The sequence below is a fragment of the Procambarus clarkii genome, chromosome 76 (genome assembly GCF_040958095.1).
Source record: "Procambarus clarkii isolate CNS0578487 chromosome 76, FALCON_Pclarkii_2.0, whole genome shotgun sequence".
Classification (NCBI taxonomy): domain Eukaryota; kingdom Metazoa; phylum Arthropoda; class Malacostraca; order Decapoda; family Cambaridae; genus Procambarus; species Procambarus clarkii.
The window spans coordinates 18,993,469-19,006,315 of NC_091225.1; the positions used below are offsets into that span (position 1 = coordinate 18,993,469).

Genomic DNA, 12,847 nt, shown 5'->3' on the forward strand with positions numbered 1-12,847 from the left:
AGATGGCTATATCGTTAGCTTGCTAATGACATGCTGGGTCTCTCGTAGCCCCGAGTTTATGAGCGAACTGGAGACGGTAGTCAGCATTGGTACACAGTCCAGAACGAATCTTAATAATTAAATAAAAATAAGAGATAATAATACTAATAACTATTCTTATAATACTATTTAATTGTGTCTATAGTACTCTCCCACTAGTGCTAACTCAGCAATTTGTCCTTGTTCTTGACATAATGCATTACGGAATAGACCAATCCATTACAAATGGATTGTCTATGCTTGGGGCTTGTGGGTAAGGTGGGTTGCAGGGTTTGTCTTTATATTTACTATCTAAACGTGGGTAGTGATGTCCGTAGACTATCACTTTGTTCTCCACTTGCCTTTTTTATTATTATTTTTTTAGTTATATATATATATTTTTGTTTTTTATCAAACCTAAAAGGGGTACCACGTCTGGTGCAAGTGTAGGGACCCATAGCCTCGGAGAAGAAAATAATGAGTACTCAGAGAAGACCTTGTGGATCCTCACAATATATATATATATATATATATATATATATATATATATATATATATATATATATATATATATATATATATATATATACAAGAAGGTACATTAGGGTTTATGAGAGTATATACTTAGCGTTGATGTTTTTACATTCTTGTAAAGCCACTAGCACGCATAGAGTTTCGGGCAGATCCTTAATCTAACAGATAATATTAAGTAGGTTGTTGTTTGTTGTTAAAGATTCGCTACCTGGAACAAAGTTCCAAGTAGCACGGGCTATGGTGAGCCCGTAGTGCCTTCAATTATTCTAGCAAAATTGAAACAATTTTTACAGGTACATTGTAGGGAAATTTAACAATGATTAGTAGGTACATTTCAGTAAAATTTGAGGATTATCAACAGGTATATTATAGTATAATTTGAGGATTATTTCAAGGGTAGTAAAATATGCATTCAGTATAACAGCCATGATATAAGATGACAACAATGATTACAATGGTGAAGTTGTATAGTTTAGGTACATATAATGGAGGAGTGGGTAGCACTAGATACAGTGTGAGTTTAAAGCACTAGGTAGGAAACTATGAAGATGAAATTAGATACTTTTTGGGTTTATTTGTGAATAAGTCTAAAGTTGGACAGCTTTTCAATTCGTTAGGGAGTGAGTTCCATAGACTAGGTCCCTTTATTTGCATAGAGTGTTTACACAGATTACGTTTGACTCTGAGGATATCAAAGATATATTTATTTCCGGTGTGGTGATTATAAGTTCTATTACATCTGTTCAGGAAGAATTTCAGAACAGGGTTTTTTGCATTTAAGAACAGGGTTTTGTAAATGTAAATGACACTAGAAAATGTGTGGAGTGAGTTATGTTTAGCATGTTTAGGGATTTAAACAAGGGGGACTGGGTGTTGTCTGAAAGCAGAGTTTGTTATTGTTCTGATAAGAGACTTTCTTGGTTATGTGTTGCATGTGGGTGCTGAAGTTGAGTCTAGGCCAAGGCACTTTACATCATTTTTGTGGCTGTTAATATTGTCTATCTGGAGCGGAATTGTATTTGTGAGGTAGAGTGAGTGAGGGAGCCGTGCTGTGAGGTACAGTGGGTGGGTGAGGGAGTCTTATTATGAGGTACAGTGGGTGAAAGAACAAGACTTCACCCACCAGGGCCCCCACACTTCACCCACCAGGGCCCCCACACCACACCCACCAGGGCCCCCACACTTCACCCACCAGGGCTCCCACACCACACCCACCAGGGCCCCCACACCACACCCACCAGGGCCCCACACTTCACCCACCAGGGCCCCCACACTTCACCCACCAGGGCCCCCACACTTCACCCACCAGGGCCCCCACACTTCACCCACCAGGGCCCCCACACTTCACCCACCAGGGCCCCCACACTTCACCCACCAGGGCCCCCACACTTCACCCACCAGGGCCCCCACACTTCACCCACCAGGGCCCCCACACTTCACCCACCAGGGCCCCCACACTTCACCCACCAGGGCCCCCACACTTCACCCACCAGGGCCCCCACACTTCACCCACCAGGGCCCCACACTTCACCCACCAGGGCCCCCACACTTCACCCACCAGGGCCCCCACACTTCACCCACCAGGGCCCCACACTTCACCCACCAGGGCCCCCACACTTCACCCACCAGGGCCCCCACACTTCACCCACCAGGGCCCCCATACTTCACCCACCAGGGCCCCACACTTCACCCACCAGGGCCCCCACACTTCACCCACCAGGGCCCCCACACTTCACCCACCAGGGCCCCCACACTTCACCCTCCAAGTCCCCACACATCCAAAAGCCTGGCGACCAGGCTATAAGTAATTATTTTCCCCAAGAACGAGGTATTATGGAGTTTGTGGAGTTCCCTTTATCTTACCCTTCCAGACACCCGAAGCTAACGAGAGCCAATAACCCCGGACCATGTCACAAGGCACTGTTACTCCAACCCCCCCCCCCCCCCCCTTCCCACGCACACACACACGCGCGTGCGCGAACAAACACACATGGGGCCTGACAGCTGAGTTGACAGCGCTTCGGATTCGTAGGTTCCGGGTTCGATCCCCGGCGGAGGCGGAAACAAACGGGCAGTTTTTTTTCACACCCTGATGCATCTGTTCACCTAGTAGTAAATAGGTATTTGGGAGTTAGATGGCTGCTACGAGCTGCTTCCTGGTGATATGTGGGTGTGTGTGTGTTAAGAGAGAAATTTATGTAGTAGATATAATAGAGGAAAAATAGATTGGTTTGAAAGGCGGGGTCCAAGAGCTAATAACTCGATTGTGCAGACACAAATAGTAAATACATCCCACCTCGACGCTCCGTCCATGCAACTGCACCCTAGTGGACATGATGTCACCCTCACTGACATCTCTCACGCCCACGCCTCTCCACCCAGCCTCACCCTACACCACCCAGCATCACCCTACACCACCCAGCATCACCCTACACCACCCAGCCTCACCCTACACCACCCAGCATCACCCTACATCACCCAGCATCACCCTACACCACCCAGCATCACCCTACACCACCCATCATCACCCTACACCACCCAGCATCACCCTACATCACCCAGCATCACCCAGCATCACCCTACACCACCCAGCATCACCCTACACCACCCATCATCACCCTACACTACCCAGCATCACCCTACACCACCCAGCATCACCCTACACCACTCAGCATCACCCTACACCACCCAGCATCACCCTACACCACCCAACATCACCCTACACCACCCAGCATCACCCTACACCACCCAACATCACCCTACACCACCCAGCATCTCATAGCATCACCCTACACCACCCAGCATCTCATAGCATCACCCTACGCCACCCAGCATCTCATAGCATCACCCTACACCACCCAGCATCTCATAGCATCACCCTACACCACCCAGCATCTCATAGCATCACCCTACACCACCCAGCATCTCATGGCATCACCCTACACCACCCAGCATCTCATAGCATCACCCTACACCACCCAGCATCTCATGGCATCACCCTACACCACCCAGCATCTCATGGCATCACCCTACACCACCCAGCATCTCATGGCATCACCCTACACCACCCAGCATCTCATGGCATCACCCTACACCACCCAGCATCTCATAGCATCACCCTACACCACCCAGCATCTCATGGCATCACCCTACACCACCCAGCATCTCATGGCATCACCCTACACCACCCAGCATCTCATGGCATCACCCTACACCACCCAACATCACCCAGCATCACCCCTACACCACCCAGCATCACCCAACATCACCCAGCATCACCCCTACACCACCCAGCATCACCCCTACACCACCCAGCATCACCCTACACCACCCAGCATCACCCCTACACCACCCAGCATCACCCTACACCACCCAGCATCACCCCTACACCACCCAGCATCACCCTACACCACCCAGCATCACCCTACACCACCCAGCATCACCCTACACCACCCAGCATCACCCCTACACCACCCAGCATCACCCTACACCACCCAGCATCACCCCTACACCACCCAGCATCACCCTACACCACCCAGCATCACCCCTACACCACCCAGCATCACCCTACACCACCCAGCATCACCCCTACACCACCCAGCATCACCCTACACCACCCAGCATCACCCCTACACCACCCAGCATCACCCCTACACCACCCAGCATCACCCTACACCACCCAGCATCACCCCTACACCACCCAGCATCACCCTACACCACCCAGCATCACCCTACACCACCCAGCATCACCCTACACCACCCAGCATCACCCCTACACCACCCAGCATCACCCCTACACCACCCAGCATCACCCTACACCACCCAGCATCACCCCTACACCACCCAGCATCACCCTACACCACCCAGCATCACCCTACACCACCCAGCATCACCCCTACACCCCCCTACATCACCCAGCATCTCATAGCATCACGTCCAGCCTCCAGGGAGCAGCTCGAGATGCAGCCTCCGTGGTAGGAGGAGAGAGAGCGGGTCAGAGGTCAGGTGTGTGCAAGGTTCAACTTGACCTCCTACAAAGAACGTCGCTTTTCGCTCGTATGTGTTACCTAAAGCCACAAATTGTCGTACTAGATAACGGAAGGGGCTCGCGGAAGTGACGTACTGTCCCGTTTTCTGTTTTGGGTCCTCTGGTAGGTTAGGAATTTACTTTTCTTGACGTTGGGAAACCTTGGGAGGACGGGCTGCAGGGTTAGAAGTCACGTTTGTGCAGGGTTAGAGGTCACGTGTGTGCAGGGTTAGAGGTCACGTGTGTGCAGGTTTTGAGGTCACGTGTGTGTGAGGTCCCTGAGGTCATGTGTATGCAGGGGTCAGAGGTCAGTTGTAAAGAAGCAGCTGCTCTCCACAGATCCAATCAGCATCGATTATCGGCCTCATTGAAGTCTACTGCCACAACAGCAGAATATATTCATTGTCGTATTTGGCCAACACTTGTGATGAATAATTCTTCAAGCGATGAATGTATGAATAATTCTTCAGCAGTATGTTCGTGTGTGCGTATATATCAATACCTAACAGCCAGTATTGCACAACTTGGCCTAGTAAGCAGGGTCCGTTGTGCCTACAAGAGTGACTGAGCTTTTTTAAGATATATTTTTCGAAATTTGCTAATTCCTAATAATATTAACATATAACACTGAAAAAAAGTTATTTCTAATAATTTTATTTATATTAGAAAGTTTTAACTAATAATTAATCAGCCTATCTTGATTAAGTTAAGTTGCATCTCATCTCTTTCTTACTAATCATAACCTTCCTCACCATCTTCCCTATCCTTCACCAACGACAGGGAAGGTTCCATTAATCACCTTATCTACTTTTCACTTTCCTGTCATCCGTGTAATCTTAGTGTAGTTTGAGTCTTTTGTTTAGCAAAATTTCTAATTTAGTATCTTTTGTCATTTTACGCAACGGCATGCATGCAAGAGTTAGAGGGAGGGGATAATCCCCACCCGCTCATGATCGGCCCCAAACACAGACTAGTCATCCTGCAAAGTTCATTCCAATTAGATTTTTTTTCATGGCGGATTTTACATTTTCTTTGTTGGTGGATTTGGAATTTTTTTTTTGACGATTTGGATTTTTCTCCAAGTCATAGACAGAGTTGGGGAAGAAGATCGTAACTATAGGAGTTCAAAATGATAAGTAAAGGTAATTATACTGCATTTTTTCTAAATAATTTTGAATTCGAAATTGTTATATTTATATAAATATTTCATTGAATATAACTGCATATTCAGTGTTGATTATTGTCTTGTTTAGGGCTTCTATTCCTCTGACTCTTGCATCTTGGTTTAAAATTGGAAAAGGATTTCTCCAAATGCCATATTTGTTCAAGGTAAACTAAAAGAAATAAGTAACTGTAGAATGTATTACACTTATTATAAATGTACACAACGTTTCGAACCTACATGGTTCATTCTCAAGTGAATGGGACAGTGCGGGGCGTATTGGATTTATACCATTAGGGAGGTCAAGTACATACAAATAGGTGAAGAATAAGATGTATAGGGCTGAGGTAAGTAATTATCAAAGAAGGCACGTATAGGGCTGAAGAGTAAGGTGTAAAAAGGTGAAGAATAAGGCAAAAAAAGGGATAAGGGGGAGGAGAGCACATTCAAAGATTAATCAGGTGTAGTGGGCGTGACATTTTGAGCAGTTTGTTGACATCTTCACATTTTGGTCTTGTTCTTACTCTCATGGTGGGTGGAGTGAATAGTTCCATTATTTGGGTTATTTATGGTGGGCTGTTCTACTCTTATGTGGATTGCTTCAAGAATTTATAATCTTCTTACATCTAGGGTTTTATCCATTATACAAAAATTGTATTCAACATTTCTCTTGTCATGGTGTTACAGTACAAGAAAATAATCAATACAGAATATGCAGTCATATTCAATGAAACATGTAAATAGAAACCTGCTGCCAGTATATACCAATATATATATATATATATAGGATGGCTTCATGGTGATGGGGTGTGTATATATACTTGAATAGTGGAGTACAGATAGAGATTTCACTTAAAAACATATATCCACTTTGATAAGAGTGTAGACATTTTTACTCAACCACTTATGATACGAGGAGTGAACTGGTACGAGACCCGGGCAGCACACCAATGAGGGTAAACAACGTGCGGCGCCCCTAACATCAAACAACGCCACCCACACCTCATTTACATATAGATGATGTCTCCCTCCAGCTCTCACACCCCCCTCCCCTCCTCAAAAATATATACAGTATATTGATATTATAATATAATCGTATCAGGAAGAGGCTGTTTCTGAAACCAGGTCTCGGATCACTGGTATTGTACCAACACTTTATTGAAGTAAATTTATTAGTATTGATTGTGCCTTGGGTTAATGAAAAAAACTAAGGCACAGATGAAATGCAGTGAAAATTAAAGGGCACCATACAACCGCTGCATATTCCAATTTTGGTCTCACAAGTCATGAACAGTTTTTTTAATATTTTACCATCCATGTATTTAAAAGCAATTCTGAAGTTGTAAAGTGCAGCATGTGCTCCTCTAAAGCATATCTACTACCCAGAAGTATTCCAAGATCTCATTCCTTGTTAGAGTTCTTAAATTCCTTTTCATATAATTTTTAGGTTGTGTGAGGCCTATTCTCTCCTATCCCACTTTCCATAACATGGCATTTATTCTCATTGAATTCCATTTGCCATGTGGTGCTCCATACATTTATCTTCTCATGGCTATTTTGAGGGGCATGACGATCATCTGTCTCTTATCTTCCTTAGTAGCTTATCATCATCAGTAAACATGTTCATATACTGTAATTCTGTAATCCTTCTGGTAGATCATTTATGTAAACAATGTGTGTTTATTTACCATTTGTGTTTATTATATCTGCCTACACGATCAAGCTGCCAAATCTCGTACATTTATTTGTATTTACATATAGTATTGTGCAATAATTACCTAACTAAATCTTAAACTTTCATTTACAGTATTGCATATACATAATCCTACAGCACAGCACACAATTTTAAATAATTCAAACTACAAAATAATGAATACTGAAAGACCCATTTAATCTATATACATTTATCTAGTGCAGGTAACAAGATCAATTACATCACTTTTCCTCACTTGCAAAAATTCTGCCTGTGGGTAACACATACAATTTATATTTAATAAAAAAAAGGTGCATAAACTTGGGGCATTAACCATTGCCTAAGAGGCAATATATGTCAGTATATGTCATGAAGGCAAGGAAGTTATTCACTATAGCAGTGTTTTCATATGACAAAGAGACAAGAATGAAAGCCCAAGTTCTCTTGGTTAGAGACGTGTATATATTTGAAAGTTATTAAAAGTTTAAATTATTATTATGCATAACATTTAATCATTGGTCAGTTAGTATGGTAAATGCACTTATCTAAGCATTTGTAAGAAACAAGCTCTAGCTCTTGGAGTGGGCATGCTAGTGTTCATGTGCATCTTTATGTGCTTGCAGCACTGGTATGTGCACATAACTGTGTGTGAACTGTACACTTATGTGTATATGCATCTGTATATGTGTGTGTGTGACAATGTACACACACACGCATACATGGCATTAAAATAAATAATATTTTCCTTACAAAGAACAATCCTTTATTATACACTAAGACTACAATAATTACACCTCATATACAGACGAAGGTATTAGATGCAGACTAAAACAAAATATTAAGTAAAATATTCTGCACAGCATCATGCACCTTCTAAATGAGTGAAGTGAGGAAGGCTCACTACTTTATTATTTCATGGAGAAAATGTATATATACCTGTATAGACTGTTTACATGCATAATGCAACCACTGTAACAAAGACGCAACTGCTGAAAAAGCACCGTAATACAGCACAGTGTATGTGCATCATTTATTTTATCCGAGGCAGAATAGTCGAGATTAATATTCAGTCACAGGTTCCATAGCATGTCCATGTCTTCCCTGCAGTTTTGCTTTGTTCACAGGTACATGTGCACAAGAGGAGTAATATAGGTTAAGAATCGATGTTCCTCCATGTCTTAAAATAGAAATTCAGTAACTACTTAGAAAATGGAAAAAGAACCCCGAAGAAAATGGAAAACGAACATCGTGGCAAACTTATTATGCTCATTGTTGTTGGATATTCAACTAAATGAACAAGTTCCTCCAGATTTTCTAAACTGTATTTAGATTGAGGTTTTTATTCTCCAATCAAGCGGTTAACAAACGCCTCAATCCTGGATTCCTCTTGCAGACCCACAAACTTATCAACAACTTTACCATCTTTTACCGCAAGAACAGAAGGAACAGCAGAGACCTACAAAATTAAAGATTACAAAATATTAGGAACACAAATTTACAAAGGTTTAGCATTTGTAAAATCAATATCAACTTTAGCTTCCACCTCATTTTCAAAACAAAACTTTAACACAAAAACTGAAAATTTATTCTCAACTTGTATTTACCTTTCCACCTATCAGCTTTCTAAATCCTATGATGCTATATTTCCCTACAAACTTTTTCCTGTGAAAGAATAAACTCGGCAGTTTTTCTTGTAGAAATGGACAATTTGAAATGTATTTGTGGTGCTAGGAAAGATCAACGACTGAAAATGTCAGTGTAAGAGTGAGGAGAGTTCATCGAGAAGAGCTGGTCATACTGAATGAATGGACATGGGTAGTATTTAAGTGTGAAAGTGAGTAAAACTAAAGGTAGGAGATGAAGCCCAATAAGATGGACAGATGGTCAGTGTGAAAACACACGAATTCTATATGAACAGCACATGAGAAATGGTAATAACTAAATTCAATCATTTAAGAGACTGAATGTTCGATTTTTTTGTAATAATTTATGGGAAACACTTTTCACCAGTTGTATGAAGTAGTGGAGTGCTGCTAGTGGATTTACTGCTGGAGTCTGATGGTGCAGTATTTAGTGTGAAAGATGTGGTGATGAGGGTAGATTTTGTATAACAACTGTTTTCTCTAATTTCCTCTATTTCATTACTTCTTAGCTAATACAGAACAAAAAAAAAAATAACAAAAATCCTAAACGCAGTAGTACTGTATTAAACTCACCCCATATAACAGTACTGTATGATAACTCACCCCATAATCGAGTGCGATATCTGAAACATCATCGATATCAACTTTAGCCAGGTGAACTTTATCTCCCCTTCCTCCAATAATGGTCTCTAGACGTGGGCCAAGAAGCTTACAAGGTCCACACCATCTGTAAAGGATCGATTACTACATTAATAATTTACAGTGAAAAACGTCCAGTTTGATTAAGAGACAAGCAAATTTAAAGGGAAATGGTATTCCTAATGATACAGACAAATTAAAATTAAATCAATATACAGTATATAGAAACACAAATTCAGTATTGAATTGTATTACTAAAAATACCTATGGAGGATATGCATATCAAGCTCTTGCAAACAAATCTAAAAAAATCTTATTTATTAGTCAAGCCTGTTCGGGAAGGGCAAATACAAATCCTTAAATGAAAGAAAGCAATAATTGGCTACTGTGTATTCTTGTAAATCAGAAAATTTTGTTACCAGTAGCTAGCAACAGTATGAACACAACAACGTTTCTGCCCGAAACGCTTTAGGTAATAGTGGCTTTAGGCATTGTATGTACTAGCTCTATAAACTCATCAATATTTGTATCACCCCTTGTATGTATGTACTTTACCTGAATAAACATTTGAATTTGAACAATGTACAATGCATATATACAGTTCCCATTTGGTGAAAATTAGTTAACAGTTCATAAGGATATAGCAAAAAGTTTAATAAATTAAAATTATCAATAGGTAAAGGAAAAAAATTAGGGTGTAAACCCCCACTAAAGACTAAGGTACAACTGTGTGTGTATTTACTATTTGTATCTGCAAATTTTGTATTAACTATTTGTGCGTTTGCAGAATCGAGCTATTAGCTCATGGACCCCAAATTTCTAACCAATTTATTTTTCCTCTATTATGTCTAGTTCACATATTTCTAATACACACACATTCCCAGAAAGCAGCCCGTAGCAGCCATCTAACTCCCAGATACCTATTTACTGCTAGGTAAACAGGTGCACCAGGATGAAAAACTGTGCCCATTTGGTTCTGCCTCTGCCGGGGATCGAACCCCGCCCCTTAGGACTGCGAACCCCAGAGTGTTGTATACTCAGCCGTGATGCCCCCAAGAAACACACTTGTGTGAGGCACGCAAGAAACATCCTGGTCAAAATGTTATAAGAATATGGTCTGGAATTGTTTGTGTTACACTACAATACTAGGATACAGGCGTGTGGGTTACTGCATTTATATGTAACAAGAACTAATTAATAACCAGTTTTGTCAGACAGGAAGCCTATGTATGTATATACATTAAGCATTTTTGAGGTACCTGTACCAGTACTCCTAAGGTCGAAAAATATGACTACTTCCAGAATGCGGTCCACAACAGTTACTTAATTCCTGGGTACCTATTTACTGATAGGTGAACAGAAACATTACGTTCATTAATTATTAATGTTCATTAATTTGATTATTATTCATTATTAATGTTCATTAATTATTAATGTTCATTAATTTAATTATATTATTAATATTCATTACTTATTTATGTTCAGAAGCATTATATTCAGAGAGACTATTAAGGTAGTAGTCAGGGTTGTTCTCAACTCACAACCGAGAATTCCAGGTTTGTATCCCAGACGAGACAAAAATGGTTGGGCGAGTTTCCTTTCCCCACTAATGACCCCTGCCCACCTAGCAGTAAATTGGTACCCGGGAGTTAGTCAGCTTATTATGGGGGTTGCATCAGTAATTTTTAATTACTTCCCCCCTGGGTCAGTAATTTGACCCGGTGGGGGGGGGGGAACCTTGATATAAGCCTAACATCTGAATAAACTGGCTGCCTGTCCCTCGACCCAATGAATTATTATTAATTATTATGTGAAATGAAACATGCCCAACCATTTCTGTCCTACCCAGAAATTGAGTGCCCAAAGTGAGTCATAGAGTCAGAAAGAACTTTTTTAGTGTCAGAGTGGTTGATAAATGGAATGCATTAGGCAGTGATGTGGTGGAGGCTGACTCCATACACAGTTTCAAGTGTAGATATGATAGAGCCCAATAGGCTCAGGAATCTGTACACCAGTTGATTGACGGTTGAGAGGCGGGAGCAAAGAGCCAGAGCTCAACCCACGCAAGCACAAATAGGTGATATACAAATAGGTGAGCACCTTACACGGACACACCACCGTCTTATCTTACTGGGCGTGGAAAGCCACGACGACAGGAGTCGACGACTTGAGAACTCTGTCTGTGAAATCTGCTTCGTCTTGCACGTTGAAGAGAGCTTGGACGACTGGCCCGGTTCTCAGCCCTCGTGGACAGCTACATGACCAAGTGCCGGGGGTCTCGAGCGTTCTCCCGAGGGTAGAGGAAGCTAAACGCGTTAAACTCCGCCTCAACATGGCCGGAGATGGATAATGAGTTGATAATTGGGGCAGAAGAGCGACTGTAGTCAGCCTTGATCCACTGGGAGCTACCTCTCTCTCCTTCCCATCCGCCAGCGAGTGCAGTCGCACGCAACTCTTGCAATTATTGCCATTTAACGCTATTTATGTCAGCGCTGATTGACAAAATTACTCTTTTTGTAAAATAAGATCAATTTAAATGTTGGTTTAAGAGACTTTCAATAGTTTTGAAGGATATTTTGGGACAGTTTCTCGCCAGTCATGATTGCAAGAGGATTCGTCTGCTGCTGCTCCTCAGGGATGGGAACCAACTACAGCTGATTTGTAGGGCAAATTATATGAATTATTTTAGTGTTTTTCTAAATTATACAACCTAATTACTGAGTATGTATATGTATAGATATATCCTTATATATTGTATTTAAATTAATTATCCACTGTTTATACCTGATAGTATGTTTGTATCCAAATTTAATGCTATGCAGGAATCTTGCTTGACCAGCTTCTATGAATATACATATGGAAAGATACATATTTATGTGTGTATGTATTTGTCAAAGTCAAACAAGCAATCAGGAAAGTCTCTCCTGCTTTAAGGATAGAGAAATATATATCCCTGGGGAGTAGTGCAATGCCATTAAGCAAAGTTAAGGTTGAGCTTCGTATTGACCTATATAATATGACAACCTTGAGGGGCAGGCGAAAATAGCCTTCCTAATTATTTATTCGTGTACTTAGTATCGATGAAAAAATTTAACCTTCATATATGAAAGGTTATAACTGGACCGTTGTTT

General features: G+C 41.7%; 1 protein-coding gene across 1 annotated transcript; it reads right to left on the bottom strand.

Moving 5' to 3' along the window:
• Nucleotides 1-5,927: 5,927 nt before the first annotated feature.
• On the bottom strand, nt 5,928-12,153 carry LOC123771488 (thioredoxin, mitochondrial). Its single transcript, XM_045764047.2, has 3 exons — nt 11,848-12,153; nt 9,681-9,804; nt 5,928-8,890 (listed from the first exon to the last, which is right to left on the bottom strand). Exons 1-3 carry the CDS (start codon nt 12,048-12,050, stop codon nt 8,774-8,776), a joined length of 444 nt encoding a protein of 147 aa, XP_045620003.2. The 5' UTR covers nt 12,051-12,153; the 3' UTR covers nt 5,928-8,773.
• Between the last annotated feature and the right edge of the window lie 694 nt (nt 12,154-12,847).